At 53.4% G+C, this 27,874-nt stretch overlaps 1 protein-coding gene across 1 annotated transcript; it reads left to right on the top strand.

Annotated features, from left to right (window-relative positions):
* Positions 1-27,874, top strand: CLUH (clustered mitochondria (cluA/CLU1) homolog). Its single transcript, XM_014961077.1, has 26 exons — positions 1-1,132; positions 5,010-5,206; positions 6,311-6,482; positions 6,644-6,787; positions 6,991-7,118; positions 7,776-7,930; positions 8,918-9,043; positions 10,412-10,559; positions 11,220-11,312; positions 11,856-12,550; positions 13,794-14,011; positions 14,704-14,808; positions 15,950-16,050; positions 17,512-17,664; positions 18,269-18,331; positions 18,997-19,241; positions 19,991-20,075; positions 20,278-20,431; positions 20,738-20,877; positions 20,978-21,058; positions 21,568-21,693; positions 22,196-22,317; positions 23,561-23,654; positions 24,330-24,464; positions 25,471-25,544; positions 25,996-27,874. Exons 1-26 carry the CDS (start codon positions 280-282, stop codon positions 26,162-26,164), a joined length of 4,776 nt encoding a protein of 1,591 aa, XP_014816563.1. The 5' UTR covers positions 1-279; the 3' UTR covers positions 26,165-27,874.

The raw sequence follows: 27,874 nt of genomic DNA, 5'->3' as shown, positions 1-27,874 counted from the left end.
GAGGGGGCAAGGGCGCCCGGTGGGAGAACTGCTGCGAGCCCAGCCTCCTGTCCCACCAGGACACTGTGGAGTCGGCTGCGGGTTCCCGGCCTCCTGCCACCCTGGGGCCAAGCCGGGATTTCCTTCGGAGCGGGCGGGCGGCTGGGTGAGAAGGCGAGCAGGTCCGGGCTGCGGAGGGCTGCCGCGTGGGAGTTTGCCTGGTGGGGACTTCAGTAGATGTGTGCAAACAGCTCTTAACTCTTCTAACCGGGTGCTGGATGAGCCGGGCCGCTTGAGATCATGGGGAACAGCCTTTTTGCAAACTGCTGCCGGCACGTCACCGACCTCATCTTCCAGCCGCGCAGCTCCAGCTCGCCCGATGAGAGGTCACCCCTCTTACCGAAGCCTCCCGCAGGCTGCGCCGTCCAACCGGAGACGCCAGAAGCTGCCCGCTGTGCTGGGCCCTACCCAGACATCATCCCCAGTGAGGCGGTGGCTGGGAGCCTGCAGAAGTGTCCCGAATACATCCCAGAGGCCAAGGATGAAGGAGGAACGGTGACGGTCTGTGATAAGAGCTGTTTGAGAGCTGGTGCTGCTGGCCCGCTCCAGCCGGCAGAGGCATCCCGGGCGGTGGCTGTCCTTCCAGCCGACCTTGGGGCCGGGCCGGTGGGGCTGGTCGGTCATGCTCAGTCGCTCGAGGCCTGCCAGGGCTGCGTGAAACCTGAGGACGGCGTCTCAGCCCATAGATCCTGCCGCCGGCAGGAGCACGTGGCGGCAGCTGACGGGGGGGATGTGGCCCCCGGAGCACGTCCCGCCAGCTGGGGACACGGCGAGGGACGAGCAGCCTCAGTGTGTCCGGCCAGCGTGCCGAAACGGGGTACCCCTCCCTGCCCGGGGAGCCCTGGGACACCTTCCCCTGTTCTGCCAGCCAGCGCAGGGAAACCCCCGCCAGCCCAAGGGACAGTCGTGCTGCCTGTCCCCCGTGGCGAGGTGTCATCAAAGGCTTGGGACACAAGTTCTGGTTTCGTAGTGACGGGTCCTGCTGCCTGCCCCGATGGCAGGTCAGGCTGGGATCCTGGCTCTCCAGCACAGGCACTGCCCTGGAAGCAGCAGCAGAAGAAGAAGAGGAAGAAGAAGAAGCTCTCACTCCTAGGTGCTCAGCAGCGTGGCATTCTGTCGTGCTTTTTATGGCCCTAATGGGGATGGGTGGCTGCGTGTGCCCGTGGGATGGGGCAGGAGGGAGGAGAGGGGAGGCAGGGTGATGACTGAACTTAACAGCAGAAGGAAAAGGAGGAAGGTGGTGAGATATCCCACCCGGGGTGTGTACCACAGAGGGACCTGTCTGGGCCTTGACCATGTTGGCAAAACAAACGCCAGGGGGGGTTGCTTATTTTTTTCTTAATTCATAATAATCCTTCTTTCGTTTGAGACTGCAAACATGGTCCTTGTAACAGAGGGGTGTGGGTCTGGCAAGCCCAGCCTGCAGCAGTGCCAGCAGGAGCACAGGGTGTCAGGGACCGGGGCTGAGGGACTGGGGTGGCTTGTGCTTGGAGCCTCTGGCTTCCTTCAGCCCCACACGGGTGGGAGGAGATGCCCGGGATGGAGCAGCTCCGCAGCTGCCCTGGGCACAGGGACGGGATGTTCCTTCTCCTTGGCACCGTGGGGACAGCGGGGGCCCAGCCTGTTGCTGCCGCGTGGGAGGGGAGCAGCCGCTCGGCCCCATCCCGCTTCCCTCCTCCTCCTCCTCTCCTGCTTCTCCGTGAACGGGCACAGCACAGCTCCGATGGGGCACCAAGTGGTAACCAATGGAGCTGGAGTGGATTTTGCCTTCGCCAGGACTTCTAGGACAGGAGAAACTCAGATTATTATTTTTCAAGTCTCAAGGTCAAATTTTGCCTTTCTATCACTGTATTTTGGTTTTGTTCAATCCCTGTGGATTGAATTTTGGTTTCAAGTGCTGTCTCCTGGCGCAGGTGGTGGCCGAGGGGATGTGACCCGAGGTGGGTGCTTGGTTTCTGGTGGAGGGCCTGGCTTGCTCCCCGTGTCCCGTGGCGTGGCCGCGGCTGCAGGCAGGGCTGGTTGGGAGACCCTGCAGAAACCGTCTCCTGTGCTTGGGGGTGGAAATACCTCTCAGGAGGGAAAGGCAGAATTCGGGCCCTCAGTGACACTGAAGCTGGTAATAAGAAATGCACTCCTGAACTTGGTGATGGAAGAGGCAGGGGCTCAACTTCCAGTTTTTGTGTCTCTAATAATCTCTGTTGTTACTAAATGTTGGAAAGGAAAGGTCTCCCGTACTGAGCCCTCTCTGCATCTGGAACTGTTGCTTCCCTGCTCTCCAGACCAGGCTGAACTCACAGGAACGTAATAATGCCATCTTTGTGACTTGATGGTTTAAAAAAAGGATTAGTGACTGACTTTGGTGTAGAAGATTTGTGCTGGCTGGAGCTGGATCTTCTGGCACAAGGAGACGTGAAGGTGTTGCCTCTACATGTCTCTTGTGTCGCAAAGCACAGAGCTGTACCAGCCCCGTCAACAGTCTGCTGGTTTCTGAAACAATCCCAAATCGGTTTGGGAATCTGGTGCCACTGAGTAGTGAAAAGGAGAAGCCTGGGCCTGGTTGGTGACTTCTCCTTGCTGCAGCCCAGCTTTCCCAGTCTTCCTTTGCCTTGCAGCCGAAGGTGTTTGCTCTGCTCGAGACCAGTGCAGACCAGAGCAGAGAGACAGGAGCTGGTGCATCCCACCGGTCGCTCCCTCCACACCTCAGCCCCGCAGCGAAAGTCCACCATTTGGAAGCAGCACCTCAAGGCTGGTGTGTGTGACGGTGTCAGAAAAGGCCCTTCATGGGTCGGAGGGGCCTGGGGGCTCGGGGTGGTGGGCAGTGCTGCTGTGGCTGTGCCTGGAGGTTTCCCTTGGCTGGTGCCATGGCAGTTGAAGAGGGGCTGTTGGGTCTTCAGTCGGTGCTGCAGCCTTCCTCGTAGCCATGTTCTGCCTCCTCTTTGTGGCTGCAGCAGCAGGAGCAAAGCCCAGTGATCCTGTCCCGTTTGGGGGCCAGGGGCTGGCCGGAGCCTGGCCGGGCGGCCTGGCTGTGGTGCTGGTAGCCCCAGGTGTAGCATTTCTGCTCTCCCTCCTGGTCCCCACGTGTCCGGGCAGTCCGGCTGTGGGGTGTGACGAGGGGCTCTCCCCAGCCCTCTGGGCTTGGCGTGGTTTTTCTGAAACCACATCTCTTGGGGCACTCTTGTGCAGAGCTTCTCTTCCTCCTTCCTAGCACGACTGCAGCCGCAGCCAGGCTGGCTCTGGGTGGCTGCCCCGTGGTTTCATCTGTCAAAGAAATGAGCAGCTGGCGTCAGGGACACACGCAAAGTGACAGGGAGCATGAGGAGCAGCTGCCTGGATGCTGGAGGCAGCGGAGGCTGCTGAAGGTGGCAGGTACCTGCTGCCTTTTGAAACGGGTGTGCTTTCCTTCTGATTCTTCTCTTTCACCGTGTCCTAATTCAACCTTGACAGTCTCCAGGGTGGGTTTGCTGTTGGCATTCGTGGTCTGGAGCGGGAGGCTGACCCTCTGGGGACACTCCAGCAGGGCTTGTCGCTGCAGCCTCATGTGCTCCGGAGGTGTGTGTGAGGGGGTATGGCGATTCCATCCCGGTTCGTGTACGTGGTGAAGGCCGGGTGACTCTCCTGGGCTGCCAGAGCAGTTGGGGCTGATAGGCGAGAACTAGCTGTGATAGCTTTAGGTCTTCAAGCCACAGCGCCCGTCTGCATTTCAGAAATGAGGGAGGTTGAGCTGCCATCTCCCCCCGGAGCGCAGCTGGGGCTGGGACTGGTGCCTTGCTGGGAGGTGAGGAGGAGGAGGGAGACCTGCCAGGTGGAGCTGCCTGGAGGACTGCAGCTCTGTGCTCAGCAGCCTCAGGGCGTTATCCTGGCCCTGACCCTGTTGCAGCCTTTTGGGAAGGCTGTTCCCAGGGCCCAGAGAGCCCCCAGCCCACTCCATCTGTGCCGCTTGTGAGCGGGTGGCTGGGAGCACCAAGCTAGAACCACAGCACATGAGTGGGGGTCCCACAGCCGGGGGTACTGGCCAGGATGGGACACACGATGCTCAGTCCCTTCCAGGGCTCACTGCCCTGCTCCTGGCTGGGGACAAGGGCGTCCCTTCCCTCTCATCAGCAGCTCTCTGCATGACTCCAGCTTACCCCGGCAGCACCTCTAACCCAAGAACATGGCGTATCCTCTTTGGCGTGGTCCCCAGCCCGGTTTGGTGGGTGTGGGCTGCTCTACAGACCTGCAGCTTCCTAGATCTTATCGGCTCTCTGACACTACCCGCCTTATTGGAAGAGAAGACAAACCATTGCGGGAGCAGCACAGGAGGAGCAGAGAGAGCACTCCCCTTCCCTCTGACACATCGCTCTAAACCAGCGCTTAAAATGTCGTCACCGTTTTCTTGAATAAAAGTGCTGAGGCCAAGCCTCACCCTGGCACCGTGGGCTCTCCGTGAAGTATTTTGGAAATGCGGAGGGTGGCCCGATGCAGGCAGGGCCATGGGAGCTGTTTGTGGAGTAACCTGGCTCCCACGTGATGCGGGGCTCAGCGCTGCAGCGTCCTCCCCTCCCCGCTCTGAACGGGAGGGATGGCGGAGCTGGGTAACGTGTTGGTGCAGAGGTTACAGCTGCCTCCGGGCCGCAAAGCACCACACACCCATTCCTTTTAATTAAGAGGCTTCTTAAAGACTAAGCTGAATGTGTTGTACGCTGACCCATCCTTCCTGCTTCCCTTCCCTCCCCTCTCGAGCAGGGTTTGTGGAAGATGCAAACCCTGCAGGCGAGGGAGAATGCATTAATTATGCTTCGAGGTGAAGGGAGGGAAGGGCCTGGCACACCTATGTCTAGTAAACACCAGAATAAACCACTGCCTTTTAACCCCTGGTTCACTTGAGTTGGCCAGAGGACTGTGGTGGTGTCCAAACTCGTCTCTCCAGCCGCTCGGAGAGGACCATCCGTTTGCCCCCACCTTGTCTAACCCCCTCTCTCCTCGCCCAGAGCACCCGTCTGGCGTGGCGCTGATGAATGGCAGTGGTCCACACGAGAGCCTCAAGGGCGAGAAGGATGCCAGACAGAATGGTCATGAAGAGGCTGACCCAGGAGAAGACGGGAACGACCAGGAGGTCATTGTCATACAGGACACAGGATTTACCGTCAAGATCTGCGCGCCAGGGATAGAGCCCTTTTCCCTGCAGGTACCTCCCTTTGCTGGCTGGGGGGGGCACTGAGGAGGAGGAGGGAAGGGTTTGAGCCAGGGCACACACAGCACAGTCCCCTCAGCCACCCAGGCAGGGAGGGGGACAGGGGACTGTGCCCGGGAAGGTCCCCGTTAGCCCCCATGGCCTGGGTGGTACCTTCAGGCTGCTCACAGCTCCCTGGCACAGGAAAATGGCCTTCTCCCTTCTGGGCCGTTTCGAAGGAAGGATGTGAAAACCCGATTTCTGGGTCTGACTCTCAGGGAGGGACAATCCCATGCTTGCCCAGCAGCTGTGGCGTGATGCTCCTTCAGGCGTACGAGGGTTTGGTGCAATGACAGCTCAGGGAGCACAAGCACCAGCCTGAAGATGAAGGCAGCGATGCAGTCTCCGCTTCCCCTCTGCAGAGAAAGCTCCGCGTGTGTCATGTGGACGGTGGCACGTGCTGTCAGATCAGGACAGGCTTTGACATGCCTTGCTGATACTCTGATTTAGCCTGATACTTCACTGAAAGCCATTTGGATGAAGTATCTCTAATTTCAGGGGGAGGCGTCTGGAGTCTAAACCGAGTGGGAAGCCTTATCTCCCCAAGACTGGCAGACTGTGCAGTGAAACTACATCCTCTGTGGAAGTAGCTGTATCTCAGCCTGGCTTTTTTCTCCTTTAAATCCCCTTGGCTGTTAGTTTTAATAGGCTAATAATAGCGGGCCCTGTTGTTTACAGCAGCTTATATGTGAGTGACCCCGAGTGCTCCTCGCCTGCAAACGGTGTCTGTGGTGCTGGAGCAGAGCAGGGTTAGGAGAGCAGCCCTGGAGCACAAGCCAGGGTGGTCTCTTGTGTCCCCAGAGCCATGTGCTTGCCCATGGTGTGCCCTGGAGGTGTGACACTGGCATGGACAGGCCACACCACCCTGTGGATACGGCACCCACAGAGGTGGCAGTGCCCTCCCAGCAGGGACAGCAGTGATCTCCCTGCAGGGGAGAGCTAGAGGCTGCCTTTCAAGCTCGGGGAGGTACAAAAGGCATTTGATTCTGCAGCAGAGGGACAAATTCTGGTAAGAACACATGTGGGGACTGAGAATAACTGAGTTCTTCCCTTCTTAAGGTCTCTCCTCAAGAGATGGTGCAAGAGATCCACCAAGTTTTGATGGACCGTGAGGATACCTGCCATCGCACTTGCTTCTCCCTGCAGCTGGATGGCAACGTCCTCGATAACTTTGCTGAGCTGAAAACTATTGAAGGGCTGCAGGAGGGCTCGCTGCTGAAGGTGGTGGAAGGCAAGTTCCCTCAGACTTCGGGAGGGGAGGAGTGAGGGTTTCATAGGAAGTGGGTTTGACCACATGGCAACCCTTTCCCGCAGTTCCTTTTGGAGACCTGTGTGCCAAAGGAGTAAGCAACTGTCTAATTCCAGTTTCTTTCCCCCCTTTTTGCTCATCAGAACCATACACAGTGCGAGAAGCCAGAATACACGTGCGTCACATTCGGGACCTTCTGAAGAGTCTTGACCCATCAGATGCTTTCAATGGTGTGGACTGTAATTCCTTGTCCTTCCTGAGCGTCTTCACTGAAGGAGACCTGGGAGGTACGGGGCAAAAAGGCCTCCCTGGTGTGGCCAGTGTTTTCATTCCCCTGACTCCTTGCTTCATTCAAACACATCATAACAATCTGTCCCACATCTTTCAGGAGTGCAGGGAAACACTGGGAAGCGCGTTCCTCCTTGAGTCATTACCAGAGGAGGGAATGCTGTGTTTTCCAGCACTGACATTCTCTCTCTGTCCGTTCTAGACAGCGGCAAACGGAAGAAGAAAGGTACTGAAATGGAACAAATCGACTGCACCCCCCCAGAACATATCCTGCCAGGTAGCAAAGAGAGACCCCTGTGTGCCCTTCAGCCCCAGAACAGAGACTGGAAGGTAGAGTTCTCCTGCGTCATTGAAACGGCTCTGGGCACATTCCTTGCAGCAAAGTGGTGCTCGGGGATTGGAAGCTGCACTGGAGTGGACTTTGGGATTTGCTCTGCTTGATGCTTAGTGAGTGTGGGCACAGCTCTGCTTAGCCAAAGGAATAAAGTCCAAGAGCTGGTGTGCAAACACTGGCCACTGTGGGTGGCCACCTGCAGAGTGTAAAATGGCCACCATCAAAGGGAGGGGTGGCAGGGAAGGGAGGGCAGCATTTCTCTGCAAAGTCCTGGAGACAGGATCTGCAGATCCATACAAATTACCCTGAGCTTTCCCATACCCTCCCACTTGGATTCCGGTTTAGAAGCTGCTGTTTGAAAACCAGTACAGCAAGAAATCCGTGCCTTGTGCAGCCCAAAGGCCCAGGGTGTCTGTTCTTACCTGTGTCTTACCTGCTGAAAGGCAGCAAACTGAGGCAGAGCAGGGGACTGCAAACGGCGGGAGGAAGGGTGTGCTCTTGAGACCAGGTGGTTGGTTTTTTTGTAAGCGGTGTTTCTGCAGGCAGGTGAGGGCAGCAGGTAAAAGGAATCTGGCGTGTATGTGGAATGGCTCTGTAACTCGAGGGAATGAATTCCTGCTGACAGGACTTGCTTCTGTTGTGTTCTTCTGTAGCCTTTGCAGTGCCTAAAGGTATTGACGATGAGTGGCTGGAACCCTCCTCCTGGTAACCGGAAAATGCACGGGGACCTCATGTATTTGTATGTCATCACAGTGGAGGATCGGCACGTCAGCATCACTGCGTCCACGCGAGGATTTTACTTGAATCAGTGAGTTACTGGAATTCCTCCTGCCCTGCCCTGCAGCAGGGAGCTTGCCATGGCCGACTGGAGAAGAACCCACCAACAAACAATTGCTGTGCTGCTTTTTTTTCCTTTTTTTTTTTTTTTTTTTGAGGAAAATAGCCTATTTTAATTTGCTACTTACCTGGGTTTGTAGGAGTTGCTATACTGGATTGGGCTGTTCAGTTATGCCTGGTACCATTTCTTCACAGTGGATAAATGTCTGATGCTTTAGGGAAAGTTTAAATCATCCCATAATGTCATCAGCTAATTAGAGCATTTTGAGTTGGGAGGGAATTCCTTCCTGACCATTGCAGCTATCTCATTTTGCCCTAAAGCAAGAGCACAGCCTGCCAGAACTTCCGGAGCTGGGCACACATTTCACTAGGGTGGGTTTTGTTGGTTTTTTAAAATAGTTCCTAAGAGAGACTGTTCAAGTGCCCGCCCTGAGTCCCTGCCCGTCAGAGCGGCTCTTGAGGGAGGTGCAGGGTCCATCCAGCCCAGCAGCCTCTAACAGAGACCTGTTGAGTTGGGGGTGGACAGGAGAGAACTTCAGAGCGACAAACCCTTTTCTACCTGAGCAGCCACCAGCTCAGAAACACCTCTGGGTGCCTTGATCCCACAGTCCAGATAATTGCCCAGGCAACCATAACCACAGGTTTGAAATACAGTTATAGTTCACAGAAGGAGAATGAAGCTGCCTGAAGAGAAGGGGAGCTTAAAATATAGAAGATAAAATTCAAGCACTTTTCCACCCTCTGTCTTGTTACAAAGCAGAAGTGCTCTGTGTTAAACTGGCTCATGGAAGAAATAATTCTGCCCATGTGCCACCTGGTCTCCATTTTCAAGCGAGGCCAGCAGGTCTTCCATGCAGAGTGTGTATGGAAAGCTCTCATTCATGTACCACGTCCCTAGGGTATGGGAAGTCTCAGCTATGACAACGGCTTGTGACTTTATTTCTTTTTTCTCTTGCAGGTCTACTGCATACAACTTCAATCCCAAACCTGCAAACCCCAGTTTTCTCAGTCATTCCTTGGTGGAACTACTTAACCAGATCAGCCCTACCTTCAAAAAAAACTTTTCCGCTCTGCAGAAGAAACGGTAGCAGCACTTTTTCCTCTCTAGTTGCCTTGAGTGGTCTGTGGTGAAGCTGCTTGGCGAGGCCCGGCTGGTTCTGTGGGAGCTGGGTGCTGCTCTGACACAGCAGGGAGCACGGGGTGTTCCTTGGCTCTAGCTCCCGGGTGACTCTTGCAGATTTCTTTAGATTCTGCCTAAAGCAAAGGGTGGGGGATGAGGGCTTTCTGTTACCATGGGAGTATCGGCTGTGGGGCTTGAGAAACCCTGGGGCAGTTTGTGCAGTGGGAGAGAAAGCCCAGAGATGGGCTGCAGTGTCTACACACGGGAAACGGCTGAGATGTGGGTCCCCTCGCTGAGGCTGCGTGTTGGCTACGTGCCTCCTGGGAGACCTGGTGGCCTCCCAACTAGCCAGGTGGCAAAGAGCTCACGTGGAGCCTGGCCACGTGCTGCAGCAGCACCGGGCCGGATCAGGAGGTACTTCCCTAACTCCAAGACAGAGAATGGAGCATAAAATGTCAGGGAACGTAACACGAGGGCTTTGTGTAGGCTTACACTGGAGAGAGAATAATTATTTTAAACATGTCCGTGCATGTTCAGTTTCTCTAATGTCCTCTAGCTCCTCTAATAATAATAAAAAACCCCAAACAATAATGTATTGTTTCATTCTCCTGTCCTTGCTGCAGGGACCATTTATTCTGCTCCAGGACAGTGGGTCCTGTGCAAAAGCCTGTCATTCTTCAGAGTCCACTTAATGAACTGCCTCGGCTCAGCAGGGTGCAAATTGACAGGCACATTGTGTGGCTTTCAGGAGCTCTGCTTCTGCTCTCATTAAGAAGATGAAAGTGACACTAGACAAGGGCTGGAAATTAGCAGTGGCCTCCAGCCACCACTGTGACTATCTGGCCATTTAAAAATGATTATACTGTCGTGCTGCTTGGGCCAGGAGTAAATACAGATGAGACTCCAGCACCTGCTGGGAGCAGACAGATTACACAGGAGGCCGTTGGGCGAAGCTTGGTTTTTCACTTCATTAGTGGATGGTGCTGTGGGCTGGTTTTATAACAACCCAGATGGGCTGGTGTGAAAGCTGAGGGCCAGAGGTGGGGGTGGGCATCCTCCCCCTCCAAACGCAGAGGGTGGTGGGGATCTCCAGTGATAGAACTGGGGAAAGAGGGACAGGGAGAGCCCAGGTAACTCTGCAGCCTTCTGCTGAGAGATGCTGCCTGAGCCAACCAGCCACCACGGGATATAGCACTTGGTAAGGGAAAGCCCGCCGTGCTGCTCCTGGGGCCTGGTCTGGTGCTGCTGTGTGTCAGAGGCTGGTGTTGCAGCAGAAGGAAAATGCTCTCAGAGTAGAAAGAAATCATCTGATTGTTTTCACTCCCAAACCAGGGTTCAGAGACACCCCTTTGAAAGGATAGCCACTCCTTTCCAAGTGTACAGCTGGACGGCCCCGCAGGCAGAGCACGCCATGGACTGTGTCCGGGCAGAAGACGCTTATACTTCGAGACTGGGCTACGAAGAGCACATACCTGGACAGGTATCGGTCTTGCTTTGCCACCAGCTCCACTGGGAGCCAGCTAATTTTAACAAGTAGACCTCTGGTATTTGTGCAAGGGTTTTGCCCAGCGAGGGACAGCTTGTGGGAGCCCTTGTTCTTGGCAGTGCCCTTGGCTACAGGGGCTGTGCTGCTCCGGCTGCGGCTCCTCAGCACGGAAAACTCTGAGAGGAGCAACTTCTGCTGGGGTGTGTGTAAATCCCATGTCCCTGCTTCAGGCACCGCTGCCCAGAAGGCAGAGGGCTCCTCCACACCCGTTGCACCTGGAGTGGCTCTTGGGTCTCTGAGCAAACTATTCCAATTGTTTCACTTGCAGCATAAACTCTTGCAGGGCGGGAGTGCTGCGGGGCTGTAACGGCTGCCCGGGGGTGGCTGTGGCCACTTCGCAGCGTGCTGGCTGATGAAACCAGCACTGCATAAGCTGGGCTAGTGTAAGATCTGTCCCAAACTGCTGTTGAAAAAAGTCCATTCATGAAGAGTGTTCATTCCTGCTGCTAATTCCTTTCATCAGAACTCCATGGCAGCCTGAATCCTTGCCCCTTCCCCTCCCTCCTCACAAAATGCCTCATAAAGCAGAAATGCTGCCTTGGCAGCCCCTTCCCACACAATTCGGGGCTTCCCACGAGGCTTTGACTTTTTCAGACCAGAGACTGGAACGAGGAGCTGCAGACCACGCGGGAGCTGCCGCGCAAGAACCTGCCCGAGAGGCTGCTGAGAGAACGAGCCATTTTCAAGGTACCTTTGGGCTGTGGAGGCAACTGCTCACACAGCCCCTTCTCTGCTGTCCGTGTCCCATCTGGACAGTCTGCCTGTGCTATGCTTTACAGTCTGCCAGAGGAGGATCCCCATTTGTAAGCCAAAGGGTCTTGTTCTCTCTCGCATGTCTGCTCTCTGCTCCCCACGGGGAAGAGTTGTGCTCCTTGACCCCATGTCTCCCTGCTGACCCCGAGGCAGCCGCCTCTTAGTCCTCTGCTCTTCTGTCTGATCCAGTTCCTCCTCGGAGTGGGTGGAACAGGAGGAGGGGGGACACGCTCACACCTAAGCTCCCCTCTGCAGAGAGCTCATGAGTCTCAGCCGAGATGATCCCTGCTGTCCTGGCTCCTGGGCCTTGTCGCTAAGCCACTAGCCAGGCTCATAAAAGTAAAAGCCAGCTGACCTGCCTGCTGGAAGGCTACTGGGAGGAGGGGAGTGAAGGAGGAATTTGCAGGGAGCTTTGAGAGGAGGTGTTGGGCGGGTGGGAGCCCTTCCTGACCCAGCTTTCTCTCCACCTCCCTCCAGGTTCACAGCGACTTCACTGCAGCAGCAACAAGAGGGGCTATGGCTGTCATTGATGGCAACGTCATGGCCATCAACCCCAGTGAGGAGACCAAGATGCAGATGTTCATCTGGAACAACATTTTCTTCAGCCTGGGCTTTGACGTCCGTGACCACTACAAGGACTTTGGGGGAGATGTTGCTGCTTATGTAGCTCCTACCAATGATCTCAATGGTGTGCGGACCTATAATGCTGTGGACGTGGAAGGGCTGTACACGCTGGGGACTGTGGTGGTGGATTACAGAGGTTACAGGGTGACAGCTCAGTCTATTATTCCTGGCATCTTGGAACGGGAGCAGGAACAGAGTGTCATCTATGGGTCAATAGACTTTGGCAAGACAGTTGTTTCACACCCCAAGTACCTGGAGCTGCTGGAGAAGACCAGCAGGCCGCTGAAGATCCAGAAGCACAAAGTCCTCAACGACAAGAACGAGGAGGTGGAGCTGTGCTCCTCGGTGGAGTGCAAAGGCATCATTGGCAACGACGGGCGTCACTACATCCTGGACCTGCTCCGCACTTTCCCTCCAGATCTCAACTTCCTGCCTGTGGAAGGGGAGGAGATGCCAGAGGAATGTAAGAAAATGGGGTTCCCCAAGCAGCACAGACACAAGCTTTGCTGTCTCCGGCAAGAGCTTGTTGATGCCTTTGTAGAACACAGGTGAGCTGAGCTCCTCCCTCCCTCCTGCAGCTGGTCATGGTCCACCTCGGGACCACGCTGCATTGTCCCTGGGACATCAGGACAGAGTACCCAGAAGTGGGCAGCTAAATTCCCCATTGCTTGGTTGTGCAGGTGCAATTATAGAGACTTAATTAACAAGAGGTGAAAAGAGCAGGGATTCTGACAGGGTTACAGGGAACCTGGGGAAGAGATGGTTTGCGTTTTAGTCTCCACATCTGGTTTTGTTGTTTCCTCTCCAAACATTTAGGAGTTCCTCTTTCCTTGCAGATATCCTGGGTGCCTGATGGGGAATGGCAAGGCGTTATGCTTCTTTTTAAGACTCTCCAGATGTCTTGAATGCTACCTTTTTTGTTTTATCTAGAGGCTGAAAAAAATTTACCCGTGGGAAGTGCTGTAGGCACTTGTGTGGTGGGATGTGTTGGCGTTTGGGCTCACTCAGCACAAGTGGGAGCTGTGGAAGTGGTGTGGTGCTGGGGGTGTTCATGCTGGGGGGGCTGCAGGTGCTGTGCTCCAGCAGATGGTCGCAGCCCGTGCTCCTCTCTCCGAGCAGACAAGCCCTCTCCTTGCTGACGGGAGCCCTGCCCCCTGAGCAACCAGTTCTGCCCGTCCTGGTTGTGCCGCGTGCCCGCAGGCCGGCTTTGCTGCTCCCCGGGAGAGCTTCCAGAGCAGCAGCCTGCAGGACCCTGCTGCTGCTCCTGCTCCTTGGCCAGAGGAGGCTGGGCCTCTCCTAAGGTCTCCTGGCAAAACCGCTGTGGGTTTGGGTTTGACGAGCCCCGGGAGAGTCCTCCTGAGTTGTCTGCTGATGTGTGTGTGTGTGGAAAGCAATTTGTAACCGCTGCAAGGAGATTAGTTTCCCTTTGGGATGGGTAATGAAAACCCACTTTTTTGTGCTTCTTCCCATAAACTAATGTGTGCTCCTTGGATTTTTATTTTTTTGAAAGCTCATGGGCAGAGGGTGTGCGTCTTGCCTTTCCCCAGGGAAACCGAATGGTCTATAGAGCTAACTTGGTGAGGCTTTTCCCTCGCAGACTTCTTCCCATAAACTAATGTGTGCTCCTTGGATTTTTATTTTTTTGAAAGCTCATGGGCAGAGGGTGTGCGTCTTGCCTTTCCCCAGGGAAACCGAATGGTCTATAGAGCTAACTTGGTGAGGTTTTTCCCTCGCAGTGGTGATCCCCTTGGGTCCCCAGCTGTGCTGAATTCCTCCTGTCCCTTGCTGCAGGTATCTGCTGTTCATGAAGCTGGCTGCGCTGCAGCTGATGCAGCAGAAAGCCAACAAGCAGGAGAGCTCTGGCGCGCTGGAAAATGGCGCCTCTCCGGAGAACGGGGCTGCGGAGAGCGAGAAGGCTGAGTCAGAGGAGGGTAAAATAGACGATAACGTGACTGGACTTGATCAGGTGAAAGAGCTTGCTGAGACCATTGCATCTGATGATGGAACAGGTATTTCCTCCTCAGGAGCGGCCCAGGCCGCCTGCCCTGGCTGCTGGGGCTGTCGCTGGCAGGAGCCGTGCCAGCCTGGGGGTGTCGGGGTGACTGTTGTTGAACAGGACAGGCACTGGCTGCTTCTGTCGATACTGCCTTGGCTCTTTGCACCCAGCTGTTCACACACGAGTGAATTAGTCACCCTGGGGGCTGGCTGGGTCGGTGGGCAAGCGTCTCTGGCTGCAGCGAGCCCAGCAGCTCTGCCACAGGAGCGGGAGCCTGGCCAGCTCTTTGGCCTCGGGGCAACGGAGGCTCAGTGTGGGTGGGGGGCAGCTGGGGCAGGGCTGGGGGGAGCAGAGGGGAGCTGGGGCAGGGCTGGGGGGAGCAGAGGGGAGCTGGGGCAGGGCTGGGGGCAAGCAATGCACAGACTCCTTTGGGAATCCCGGGCTCACATTTCTGAGTCTCTGTGCTTGGGGGGTGGCAGTTGATGGGTTTTCTGGGTCGTTTTATAGGCTCTTGTTCAGGCTTTGCATTTTGCAGCCATCCTCCTTCCCAAATGTCTTACAATTGATGGGTTTTATAATGGATTTCTGCAGAATATGCCATCATTGCTGCTTTTAATAGCAAAACTTTTCTCTTAATTTAATAGCTAAGCTTGTCATCTTCTGAAATCCACATTCATTTGTGTTCTATTTTTCTTCCTGCTCCAGTGGATCCCAAAAGCAGAGAAGTGATTCGAAATGCTTGCAAGGCTGTGGGCTCCATTAGCGACACGTCATTTGACATTCGGTTTAACCCAGATATTTTCTCACCAGGTACGTGTACAAAGAGCTGGTTTCAGTTCTCCCTCAGAGGACAGCTGTGTCCAGCCACAGACAAAAAAAAATTGTTTTCTGTAGCTTCAAATATTGCTGGCTTTTGGCTGGCGGGGCACGGGGCAGGACTCTCTGAGAAGCACAAAGACAGAGGAAGGAGGAAGCAGAGTAATCGATTGCGATGCTTACGCCACCGAAGCAGCAGCGAGCTCTCTCCCCCTCTGTGCTCGGCGCAGGCCTGCACTGCTGCCAAGAATCTCCCTGCCATCCTCCAGCGTCCCAGCTGCTAGACCACAGGAAAAGAAGCAGAGGGAGGGGGGAAAAAAATTAAATTTGGTCCTAATGTAGTAGTTTACACAAAAAACAGCGGTTGTAGCTGGACAACTGATGTTGCATCCTGAGTGAAGGGCAGGGTTTGCTTTAGTAACGTTATGGTAAGCAGGTCACAGTGCCCTTTCCAATGCACGCATCAGTCACAGGTGGTGTATGCAGCTTTCCATGGCTGGAATCGGTATTTTTTATCTGGGAATACAGAAGGAGCTGCCAGGGAGTTTCTGGGGGTGAATGCCAAGGCTGTGTGCGTGCAAATTGCAGGGGAATGGCTGTATCGTAGAATTTATGTGTCAGAAGGAGCATGTGTTCTGAAACGCAGCGTTGTCTGAGGCTGGTAAGGGTTAGTGCTTTGGGCACTGACTTTGCAGCTAGAACTTAAAACCTTATTTTAATTTTGGTGTGCAAAAGCAAAAGGGGCTGAGTTTCTAGGACTTGCAGCATTTGCTGGTCCATCTGCAGCAGCGTGCCCACTCCAGTCTCACCAGTTGACTCTTCTGCCTTTGAACCGTGCACAGCACTTTGCAATAAGTAGAACGGAGCAGAGAAAGAGCAGAATTTGGGCTTTTAAAAGCTGCGTTAAGAAAAAATGTGAGTGGGCAGGGGCAGCAGAGCTGCTCACCCAGCACAGCAGCTGATGCCCTTCCCATTGAAACGTGTTGTAGAGTAGATGAGTTTTTGAAGAAGCATCTTTAATTCCAGGGAGACAGTCACTTTGACTTCTTACCTGCTCTTAATATACCCTTCCTGTGTATTCCTTGTTTCTTCTTTGAGCTGATGTGTTCCATGTCTTTCTCTTTTCCTCTCCTAGGTGTTCGTTTTCCTGAGTCTAGCAAGGAGGAGGTGCAGGATCAGAAGCAGCTGCTGAAGGACGCTGCCGCATTCCTGCTGTCGTGCCAGATCCCGGGTTTGGTAAGGAGCTGGGGACCAGCAGCAGTGTGTCCCTGCTCCCCTCCAGCCTGGCTGCTCTGGGGAGGTGCTGACAGGGGGACACGCCAGCTTCAGTGCCGAGTTGTGCTGGCAGCTGAGTCCTGGCCCCTGGTGAACAGCTCAGTCTCTTGTGCAAGCACAAAAAGGGGTTTTCCAGTTCCCGTCTTAAATCACAGCACAATTTTCCCACCTCAATCCAACGATGGATTTTTGGCACTAGTAATTAACAGCTATTGCTAAGAGTTTGGGATGATAAAGACCACATAGGTCATCCTCCCTAGCCCTGGGCATCCTGCACAACTTACTGTGTTATCTGACCCTGCTTGTGACTCAATTGGTGATTAGTAATTTGGAGTGAACTGGGAAATTGCTCTTACTAATGTCTATTGTAGAAACTCCCTCTGTAAGTCTTAAGCATTCTGGCTCTGTAAGAGTTACTAATGTCTATTGTAGAAACTCCCTCTGTAAGTCTTAAGCATTCTGGATGCTTCCTCGTGCACCTGGCTCTGTAAGAAATGCCAGCTTTTCCCTTCTCAAGGTGCTCCCTGAATGGGCTGCTGATGCGTGTGTTACAGCAGGCTCTGGGCCTGGGAGGGCAGAATTGATCATTCCCGCTCCAGGAGGTTCAGGAGTTGCTGGTCTTACGTAGGAGGGGATTTTGTGTGCTGGAAACTTTCTTCTGAACAATGAATCCACTAGTTTCATAGTCAGCATTACCTTTAAGACCAGCTGTTTAGTCTTTAAATAAAAAAAGGAGGGGGAGTGAATCAGAAAAGGGCTTGGTGAGTGTTGTTTTACGAGACAGCTGATACACCAGTGTGCAAACCCAAAATGCTGCATAAGCGTGTGTGGGGGCAGGGGACAGCCCCACTCGTGTGTGGGAGAGGGACTGATGTTACTCCGTGACGTGAGACGGGACTTTATCAGCACTGCCACACAACTTAAAATGCAAGTGCCATCTCCCCTTATCAGCTGAGGGTGCGCAACGCTGTGTAGTCTTTTAATCGGAAATGTTTTGAGTTGGTGGCTGTGAGGCCCCTAACGAAGGGTTAACCTGCTGGTGCCACAGGCATTAAATAAGCTGTGCCAAAGGGAATGTTGCCTGAGCCAGAGTCCCCAAGTGGCAAGAGCTTGCCCAGGCTGCTTTGAGCTCTGTGCTGCCCGTGCAGTGTGGTGGTCTCTGGTGTTTCCACCAAAAGACCCTTTGGGGCCACCGTGAGCCCCAGGTAACAGAAACGTGTGCGACAGTGGTGGGGAGCAGTGGTCCTGTGATCCTGTGCTTGTAATGAAATGTCATCCCTGGAAACTGCCTTCTCTGTCAGGCAATGCAATTTCCCCTCCTCAATCAGATTTTTTTATAATTATTATTTAATTTTTTAAAAAAATAGAATTTTTTTCCTTCGCGTTTGCTCTCCGTACCTGAAGTTTGCATATTCCCTGCAGGTCAAAGACTGCCTGGATCACACGGTGCTCCCGATGGACGGGGCCACCTTAGCAGAGGCCATGCACCAGCGGGGCATCAACATGCGTTACCTGGGCAAAGTGATCAACTTCATCACCAAGACCCCTGGCCGTGCTCAGCTGGATCACATTTTTGTAAGCTTTGGGTTTAACTTCAGGCTGCCAATTAAAACCGCCTCTGGCGTAATTTGCCCTGTATGGATTCCAGCTTGGCCAATTGATTTCTCTGTGTAAAAATAAACAGCTTCAAAAACAGAGGAGGGAGAAGGAGCTGTAAGTGTTGGATGGGGAGTTTTGCTCCCCAATTCCTAATGCCTCTCATAATGTAAGTGGTTTTGAGCGTCCTTTGGGACAGAGAAGTGTTTTGGGGATGCCCAGCCACAGCAGGGGTAACACACGGCTGGATTTTAAGCCCTGCATTTTTTTAAGCTTTTAAGATCCATCAGGGCTTTGGATCAGGAAGCACCGTCAGAGCTGAGCTGTGCCATGGGGGGTGGCTGTGGTCAGAGCTGAGCTGTGCCATGGGGGGTGGCTGTGGTCACTGTGCTACGTCAGGGTGCAGGGGGCTCCTCCCCAGCTCCAGGAGTGCTATCAAATGCAAACCAGTTCCAAGCTGCAGGATGAGGACTGGGGAGCGTCCTCTGCAGATCCTGATACAAGCCCCCTTCAAAAGGAAAGTGTGTTTTTCATTGTTATTGCCGACTGACTCTTAATTGCTGTTCTTAATTCCTTTGGGTAGAAAATAGGAATCAGCGAATTGATCACTCGATCGGCAAAACACATCTTCAAGACGTACCTCCAGGTATGACCTGCAGTCTAACCCTTGCCTTGTGTGTTCTCTCTAATGACTTTTTCCCCACAAACAGAGCTGTTTGAGTCTCTCCTCTCATTAGGCGGTTCATAGGGGTTGCCTGGCAACGGGAAGTACAATCTCATTAGCGCTAAAATAGGTCCAGGCCTGCGTGTAGGGGAAAACAAGTTCCCACTTGAAGATGGCTTTCCCAGAGAGTAATCATTCATGCTTTTCTTCCCCACGTTCTCGCTCATTATGCTGAAGGCTTTTAAAAGTGAAAGTACAGCTTGTAATACCTTTTCCTCTGAAACGGTGTTGCTTTTGCCTTCTAAGAAGTGTTTCTAATTGCACAAACACTAGTGCATCCTTGTGCCTGTCCGTACACGGCACATGGGGCTTTGCTCCAGTGTCAGAATCTTCTGCACACCCTCTAGTTTCTCTGTCCCAGGTGGCAGCCCGAAGTGGAACTGTGTATTTGTGCGTGTAGGTATATACTTATGTCTTGTACCTACATAATTTTGTCTGTGCTGGTTCCACTTGCAAATACTTGCCTTCCTCTTCCTCTCCTGGAAGATTTCCCCATTTCTGGTAGGATTTGTGTGGGACCTGGGGTCGGAGTGGTGCCCCTGTGATGGCAGGGGTCTTCCAGGGCTGATTTTGGTGTCTCTCTGCAGGGTGTGGAGCTGTCGGGTCTCTCTGCAGCCATCAGCCACTTCCTCAACTGCTTCCTAAGCTCCTTCCCAAATCCCATCGCCCATCTTCCAGCTGACGAGCTGGTCTCCAAGAAAAAGAATAAGAAAAGGAAAAACAGGAACCTTGGGAATGCTGATAACACTGCGTGGGCCAGCATGACCCCTCAGGAGCTTTGGAAGAATATCTGTTCAGAAGCCAAGAGCTACTTTGATTTTAGTCTTGAATGGTAAGTGGAGCAACGGCCCTCACTTGTGCCGGGATCTCACCAAACATCTGCAGCTCTTACTGTTCCTTAATAGGACCTGCCTTTAAATTTGTACTCCTGAGGGAGTTTTACAGGCTTGTAAAGGAAAGAAATCAGGCAGAGAGCAGCAGGGAGAAGTGTAACTGAGACCTGAAGTGAGACGAAACCTGTGAGGCAAAGGCAGGGAGGAAAACCCAGAGCAGGAAGGGAAACCTCCATCGTAGCACCGAGGGGAGCAGAAGGCAAGAAGCTGGCAGAGTGTAATCAAAAGATATTTGTATAGACAGTGATTTAGGCTAAAGGGAGCTTGTATTCCAAAAACCAGGATGGCTTCTCCTGTGTCTGAAACAGAGATGGTGAAAAGGCTGCTGGAAGGTGCATACAGTGAGTGTAAAACTGGAGGGACAAGCAGAGTGGCCCAAGAGGAAAGCCATGACTGCCTGGCTGAATGGGAGCTCCTTCCTTCACCCCAGGGACAGCTTGCTCCTTACCAGGAGCTGAAGGCAGCCAGGCTCTCACCTCAGCTCTGCAGTGAGCTTTGAAGAGAACACACATAGGATCTCAGTCAAAAGTAGTTGGGTATCTCTGTGAGCTTTAGTAGGCCGTTAGCAACCATGGTAGTGCCAGTCACTGGTTTCAGTCAGCACCTGCCTGCACAGGGACCCCACGCTGGGGGGATCTCCTCGGGCAGACACTCACCCAGAGCTGAAGCTTGTGTCTGCTTTTTGCAGTGAGAACGCTGACCAAGCAGCTGAAGTGTATAATCTACAGAAAATCACCCTGCTTCGTGAAATCTCCCTCAAAACTGGAGTCCAGGTAAGATCTATGTCTCCCCTCCCTTCCCCATCGTGTCCTGTCCTGAGAACCAGCGACACGGGACCTTCCAAAGCTCTATCCTGAGCTGGTGGCACTGGGGATGTTTGACTTTGAATCCACGTGCAGAATTCAAGGCTCACTTTCCCCTTTTCTTGCCAAGTACCTGTGAGGGTGTAACCATGACTCTCTTCGGTTCCTCTAGATCCTGCTGAAAGAGTACAACTTTGACAACAGGCACAAGCCCACCTTCACGGAAGAGGATATCCTCAACATCTTCCCAGTAGTGAAGCACGTCAACCCCAAAGCCTCCGATGCTTTCCACTTCTTCCAGAGCGGGCAAGCAAAGGTTCAGCAAGGTATGGACCCCTCTGCCTCTGGGGGCAGCTGCTGATACAAGGGAGAGCAGGGCCCGTTGCCCACCACGCTCCCACCCACCCCTTCTGGTGGAGAATCGTGGTCTCCAAGACCATCTGGAACACCCCTCTGCTGTGAAGTTCCCCACCAGGATGGAACCAGAGCAGTGATTCCCTTCTGGGTTTCAGTCCTTACCTGAGGCAGTGGCTGTGTATCCCACTGTCCTTGCTTCGTGGGCAGCCTGTTCCTGCAGCAGTGTGAGGGGTTATTTAATGTACATAAATACGTGAATATAACTTTTTTTTCAGGTTTCTTGAAGGAGGGTTGTGAGCTCATCAACGAAGCCTTAAACTTGTTCAACAATGTGTATGGTGCTATGCATGTTGAAATCTGTGCCTGCCTGAGGCTGCTGGCGCGTCTCAACTATATCATGGGGGATTATTCAGAGGTGAGATGGGGCTGTTCCATCCTCCCGTTCCTTCCCCGTGCTTCCTCGCTCAACTGCACAGCACCTTCTGACTTGCTCTTGGGTCTTCTTTTCTCTTCAGGCCTTAAGTAATCAGCAGAAAGCGGTGCTAATGAGCGAGAGGGTCCTGGGTATCGAACATCCCAACACGATTCAAGAATACGTAAGTACAGGGTGCTGGGGGAGATCAGCACCTCCTGTGTCTGCCCGGAGTCTGGGACCCTCAATTCCTGTCTGCACCCAGAGAACAGTCACAGTTTTGTATCTCCCCACTAAACGTCCTGCAGGGTCACTTGGTTGAGGATTTTGGGGGCTTTGTCTGCTGAATGTTTATTTATATTCATGAATTCTGCTGGCTTTAGCCCTGGGCTTATGTCACAAATGAAGAAAGAGTAAGAATTCCCCCAAAAGCACAATCAGAATATCATCTACACACAGGTCAATCCTGAAATATTCCTTGAGGTGCGTAAGAGAAATGGGAATGAAAGACTTCAGCTTCCTCAGTGTCTCATGTGGTACCTCAGTGGAGCTGTAAATAAGCAGCAGACCCAGACTCTTCCGAGTGGTTAATCCTTTTTGACCTTTTATTTGTGTGCAGCTGGGGAAAGGAGTAGACAGGAGAGACTGGTTTGCTCTACAGAGAGGTGAGATGCTGGGTTACTTCTGTTACAGATGCACCTCGCTTTGTACTGCTTCGCCAACAGCCAGCTCTCCACAGCGCTGAACTTGCTGTACCGCGCACGCTACCTCATGCTCCTGGTGTTTGGGGAGGATCACCCAGAAATGGCACTCTTAGATGTAAGTAAGCTTTTGGAGTCTTCACGTTTCTAATCTCTAAGAAACCTCTTGGCCTTTAAAACGCCCATAGTGCTGGTTATTTAAAATAAACATTCGGGCACTGCCTTTTCCTGCCTGGGTTGCTCCCTGTTGGTGCTGTCGGAAGAAGGGAAAAAAGGAGTTTTCTCCAGACTCTTCAGCTGGGAAGGCCACCTTCTGTGGCTGAAGTTCCATGCTGGGACACTGGAGATGGGGACTCACAAGCTTCTAATCCTTGGGCAAATTCCTTCATTTAGCCCGTTCTTGTTGCCCTTGCATGAAATGGGGAGAGTTCCTTCTCTCCCTTGTTTGGAGTGAGCTTCCTCGGGGGAGAGCGGTCTCCTGGAGTGTTACATCTATGGAGAGACCCGCTGGGGACTGGGGGCCTCTTCAGAAGTGACACCCCCCTGTGGTCTTGGCATTTCCAAAGCAATAAATGCACAGTTTGAGTTTGCCTTTCTGACTGCTCGACTTCTCTGTGCAGAACAACATCGGCCTGGTGCTCCACGGGGTGATGGAGTACGACCTGTCCCTCCGGTTCCTGGAGAACGCGCTGGCCATCAGCTCCAAGTACCACGGCTCCAAGTCTCTGAAAGTTGCACTAAGGTGAGGCTGGGACGAGCCACCCCAGTTAGAGTGAGTGCATCCACCCCGTGGGAGGGCTCTGAGCCAGCTGTGCCCAGCTGTGCTCTGTTAAATTGGAGACTCAAGACTCCCTGGGAGTGCTGGGCTGCCTGAGTCAAGGTCACGGTGCAGAGTCCAAGGTTGATCTCAAAAGACAGAGATCCCTTGATCTTAAATTTTGGGATCTGCTGTAATGCTGGTTGCCCCAGAAATCTGTCGAAATAACCCTGATCCTTGTGGACTCTCAGCAGCAAAACCTCTGTGGCAAGTGAAGCTTGGAGAGCAAAAGGCTAATGGAATTACACAGGGAGACTGGGATGAGACATAAACACTTGTGTTTAATTGTTTCAGCCCTTGGGGAGCTATCTTTGAGAAGTGTATAATTTGCTTTTGTCCTTTACCATAAAGCCTTATAGTTGAATAAAACACTGAGTGGCTGCTGGGTGTTTGTGAGGGAGCAGTGAGTGGTCGCACCTCTAGGATCTGCTCCAGACACCCCAGGGCTGCTCAGCGCCGCTCGCCTTGTCCTTGAATGCAAAACTGGCTCACTCTCAGCCGAGCAGTGGCCTCTCCTAATTACTGCTACCACATTGCAACCCATCTGTTCCTCGTCAGGGCGAAAATAAATCTTATTAAGCACCCACAAGAGCCTGGTTTGTTTTCCAGCAGTTGATGGATTTGCGTTCTGCAGAAAGCATCCTGCCTTCCCTCAGCAGCGCTGGGACGCTCGATGAGAGTCATCGCCTCCCACAGAGTCATTCTGCCAAAACCAGGAATCTCATTTCATTCCAGAAACACTAAGGAAGGAAAGTCCAAGACAGTCAGCTCTCCCCACTGGAGCGTGCCTGTCCCAGCTCGGCCACCGCTTTGCTGGTTGTTTCTATGCCAGGAGATCCTTTACTTTTGAATAATCATTTCACACCTTTGCATTCTAAGAAACAGAAAAGCTTTCCCAGGTGCAGGAGGAAAAAAGTCCCCAGTTCAGTCTTCACTTCTGCAGGTCACTTCTCAGCGTTTCAACAAAAACCCAGCCCAAACCAGTGTAGTTTATTCATCCCCAAATGGGGTGGGGAGATGTTGTTACCAGGGTGCTGTGTTCAGAGTCCAGCATCTGCCTCCTTTGATGCTGGTACCAAGACTTTTAGCCTGAATGTTGTTAAGTTAAAGTCGTGCAGAAATGTTTATTCCTCACTGAAGTACCAATAAACCCTTTTCACTCCCTCAGCCACCACTTGGTAGCCCGGGTGTACGAGAGCAAAGCGGAGTTCCGGTCGGCGCTGCAGCACGAGAAGGAAGGATACACCATCTACAAAAACCAGGTAACGAGCTCGGGCTGCTCATCGGTGTCCTGAGCGGTTCTGCTGCAGAGCAGAGCTGCAGCTTGGACCTTGGGGGGGCTTCTCTCACAAGGCTCTGAGCAGACACCAGAGAACCTTCTTGGGATGGGGTTCCAAAAAAATTGACCAGATTTTATTCCAAAAGTCTTTGAACAGCCCTTCTGCAAGTGTGTTCTTGCTGTCCCCTGTCTCTGCTGGTGGTGGCTCAGCACCAAAAGAGCTGGTCTTTCTTCCCACTCTTTGCACCATCCGCCTCCCAAATCCCGGATCCAAACCCGTCGGGTGGTTGAGCTGTTTCGGGGCAGCACCTTCTCCCGCTCGCAGCCCGTGCTGCTGCAGTGAAACTCCTGCTGCTGCCCGGGGTCTGTCTGGACACGTCGGCAGCAGCGCGGGGTGATTCAGCGCCGTCTCGGGAAGCGCAGCCTGGCCAGGGAGCGCCGCTGGCCCCGCGGACGTGCTCCTACTTGAGGGAAATGCGTAATGTTGATAGTAAGGCTCCCAGAGGAATTCTTGTTTGTTTGTTTTTGGAATGCCAGGGCAGGTGAAATCCAGTTCTGCTGAGTTTCTGCAGGGTGTTGAGGTGGCAGAGACGAGGAGTGCGCCCCGGTCGGGTCTATTTCGGATTTGTAACGTTGCACCTTGTTTTTTTGGGATTAGCTTGGAGAACACCATGAAAAGACCAAAGAGAGCTCTGAGTACTTGAAATACCTGACTCAGCAAGCAGTCGCCCTTCAACGCACAATGAACGAGATCTACAAGAACGGCTCCAACGCCAACATCATGCCCCTCAAGGTAACCCACCCCCTGCAGCGAGCGCAGCCGCGGGGACTTGAGGGCAGAGATTTGCGTGTGGCTGCTCCCGAAGGACAGCGGGAGACCTGGGCAGGAGCTGGGGAGGGCAGTGGTGGTTACAGCCCCTCCACGCGTGGGAGGTCCCTGCAGAGGCTCAGACAGACACAGCAGGGTGCAGACTGAGCTGGTGTCCCCTCTGGGCTCAGGCTCTCTCCCGAGCCGGGGCGCTGGGCGGCGCGGGAGCCCGGGACACCGACGCACAGACCTGCCCGGGGCTGACTCACTGGCTGTGGGCAGGTTGCTCAATCCCAAAACACTTCAGTTTCCTCATCCTAAAAGGTGCTGTCATCCTGCACCGGGCGCTTTGTTCTCCTTCCAAGGGTTTGGTGGGGGGGGGAGCGGGGCAGGGGGGCTTCTACACGGAGCCCTCGTGGGCCAAACCCGGCTGCTCTTCTCCAGGCACCCGGCCCTGCTGGGACCCGGGGGGAAGGAGCTTCCAGCCTCAGAGAAAGGGCTGAGCTGAGGGTGGGTTTCTGCTCACTGCTAAAAACAGGGCACGGAACTGGGCACAGAGTTGAGGAATTTATGGCAGCCTAATTTGAGAGTGAGGAACTTGAATGAAGTAGATGATCAAGTCCAGGAAACGGTGTCCAGCAAAGAGACTCAACCCCATGAAATGGTAATAAAGATGTTACCCTTGTTACAACACTTGAAGGAGGTCAGCAGAAACCCCAACCCGTTTTGAAGGGACACACACACTGCATTTAACTGAGTCCTGCAGAGTCCAGAGGGGACTCACTGGGGAGCTCTAGATGCTGCTTTTCAACTTAGAGGTATAAAGATGTAGATGAATAATGCCACCTTCCCAGCTATTAGTGTGTCAAACGAGACCTAGGGTTTTCTAAACTGTTGGTAAATGGTGTCTGGACTCACTTAGGAACTCTGAGTTCTTCTGTCTGGGTTTTGACTTGTAAAACTTATTTTTTTTTCCCCTCTTACACCATAGTTCACGGCTCCCAGTATGGCCAGTGTCCTGGAGCAGCTCAACATTATCAATGGAATTCTCTTCATTCCACTAAGGTACAGTGATGCTCCTTGTGTTGTACCTCTAGAAATCAAGTAGATTTTTTTTTTTTAATTATCTTTGGTCCTGAGATACCCAAATGCTTCCGATAGCATTTGGAGCCACTGACCCAAAATGGGGAGTTTCCAGTGATCGTAGGTACCTCTTCAGCCAGCACTGGGCAAGTTGAAAAGTTGATTGGGGTGGTGGAAAGATGGCCTGAGCTGAGACAGTATTCTTTTAAGGTTATTAATAATCACTGATGGCAAACATTCCTCACTGCCCTGGCCCTGCGTGGCCGCTGATGGGTCACGTCCTGGAGCCTCTTGGTCCAAAACCAAAGAGCAGCCCCAGCCCCGGGCCCTGGGAGGCGGCAGGAAGGGGGCAAGTGCTGGCAGCGTCTCCAGGTCCCCGTGGTTCCCAGTGCCCCCACAGCCAGGCTAACGTCTGCTCCCCTCTCCCCTTCAGCCAAAAAGACTTGGAGAACCTTAAAGCAGAGGTGCAGCGGCGCCAGCAGCTCCAAGAAAGCATAAAAAGTGGTGAACAGCTGGAGCCCGAGGACAAAGCTGTGGAGGAGAAAGAGGCTGAGCCGAGCATGCCTTCTGCTGAGATCCCTGTAACACAGAGCTCTGCTTAATGTACCTCGCTTAAAAACAAAACAAAAAACAAAAACAAAAAAAATATATAAAAAAAAGAAAAAAGTTTAAACCACCCTTTTCTGAATCTGACCCAGGGTCTGGGACTCCCCTGGAGCAGCTCCTCCTTTTTTGACAATGTTATTGCACTGGTACAATTAATACACAATGCAAAGAACTAATCTGAGAAATGTACTGTGTCTGCCTGAGCTGGTGTCAGCCCCACGGGGGCCGGTGGCCGGGCCCCAGCCCCGCTGAGCGCAGCCGGGGGGGGCCCTGCGTGTTCGTGTCGTGTGTGTGCGCATCATCAGTGATTTCTACTTTGTACATATGAATTCCAAATGAACTGTCCGGAGGTGTGTAACATTTCTCAGGTCATTTTTATGTTGACTAAGGACACTGCTTTGCTAAACCCCTCCAGAACCAGCCCACACCCCGCTCAGCTTTCCCCTAAGAGATGAATTCCAAGCCAAAAGCTTTCTTCCCCCCAGCCAGGATCCGGTCTGTGTGAGGCCGACGCAGCCATAACCCTGTCGCTGTGCCCTGGGTGGGAGTGGGGGGATGTACAGCATTTTCTACATCAGGATAGAGCCATTGGATTCCTTTCACCATTTTTTCTACTTTTGGTTGGCAGTTTGGCAATTCAGTGGGGTTTTGTAACATTCACATTCTAATTTTCAAGGTAAAGATATAGCTAGAGAGAGAGATATATACATATATAAATATATATATATATAAAAAGAATGCTACTCCCCGTTGCAGCTCTGCCCTGCTCGCAGCCGAGCGCTGAGGACGCTGCACCCAAAGAGTCAGGGCTTTGATGGCTGCAAAGCGCACAACCGTCCATTGCGATGGAAACCCCAGTGCCTCGGAGACTGGTAACGGCACCAAACGGGGCTGGGCCACTGATTGAGCAGGAAATCCTGGCCCTATTAAAAGGGGGGGGAGAAAGAGTCAGAAACGGGGCCGTGGTCTGATTGTAACACGGAGCTGACGGACTGGACCCGGCCGGGCACCGGGACCCAGACTGGAATCAGACATTTCCCACAAATTACTGAGCTTTGGGGAGGGGATTTAAATAAAAGCTAAAAACTCCCACAGCACTGCAACCTCTGGCTAAGAGCTTCTTAATTAACTGGGGTTTTGCACACTGGTTTTGAGATTGGTGCCAGGGGCGCGTCCATTGCTGGCAGTGGATGTTACACTGAACAAATCCCTGTGTCCCCTCCCCGTCACACGCGTCCCGGGGGGGTGACCAACGCGCGTGCCCTCCCCTGCCCCCCCCGGGCCCAAAGCTGCTGAGATGTGGCCCCTGCAGCCGCGGTGACGCCGACAGAGGTGAATGTCCCTCTTTGCAAACAGCCCTTCGCTGGCCAACGGGGCCGGTCGCTGGCCCATTGGCCACCCTGTGCCACCAGAGTCCTGTCCCCCCCCATCTCCTCTGTCCTGGATAGACCCTGTGCTAATTCGCGTTGCTTTTACTGACCTGCTGGAGAACAAGTGCTGTCACTGTGCTCTGTCCCCTCCGTCCCCGTGCGGCGTCACAGGGATCTGTAACGGGGGGGATAAGGGAAGGGGGAGCAGCCTCCGAGCTGCCAGAGGCAACAAAGCAGGAGGAGTCTTTACTGCAAAAGAACTTGCTCCTATTAGAAAAAAATTCTGAATTTCCTGGAAAGCAATCAATAAATGACTACAGTGCATCTTTCCTACAA

Source organism: Calidris pugnax, unplaced genomic scaffold (genome assembly GCF_001431845.1).
Source record: "Calidris pugnax isolate Ruff unplaced genomic scaffold, ASM143184v1 scaffold45, whole genome shotgun sequence".
Lineage (NCBI taxonomy): Eukaryota > Metazoa > Chordata > Aves > Charadriiformes > Scolopacidae > Calidris > Calidris pugnax.
Note: the sequence above shows the minus strand (reverse complement) of the source record. Positions and strands in the feature narration are given on the sequence as shown.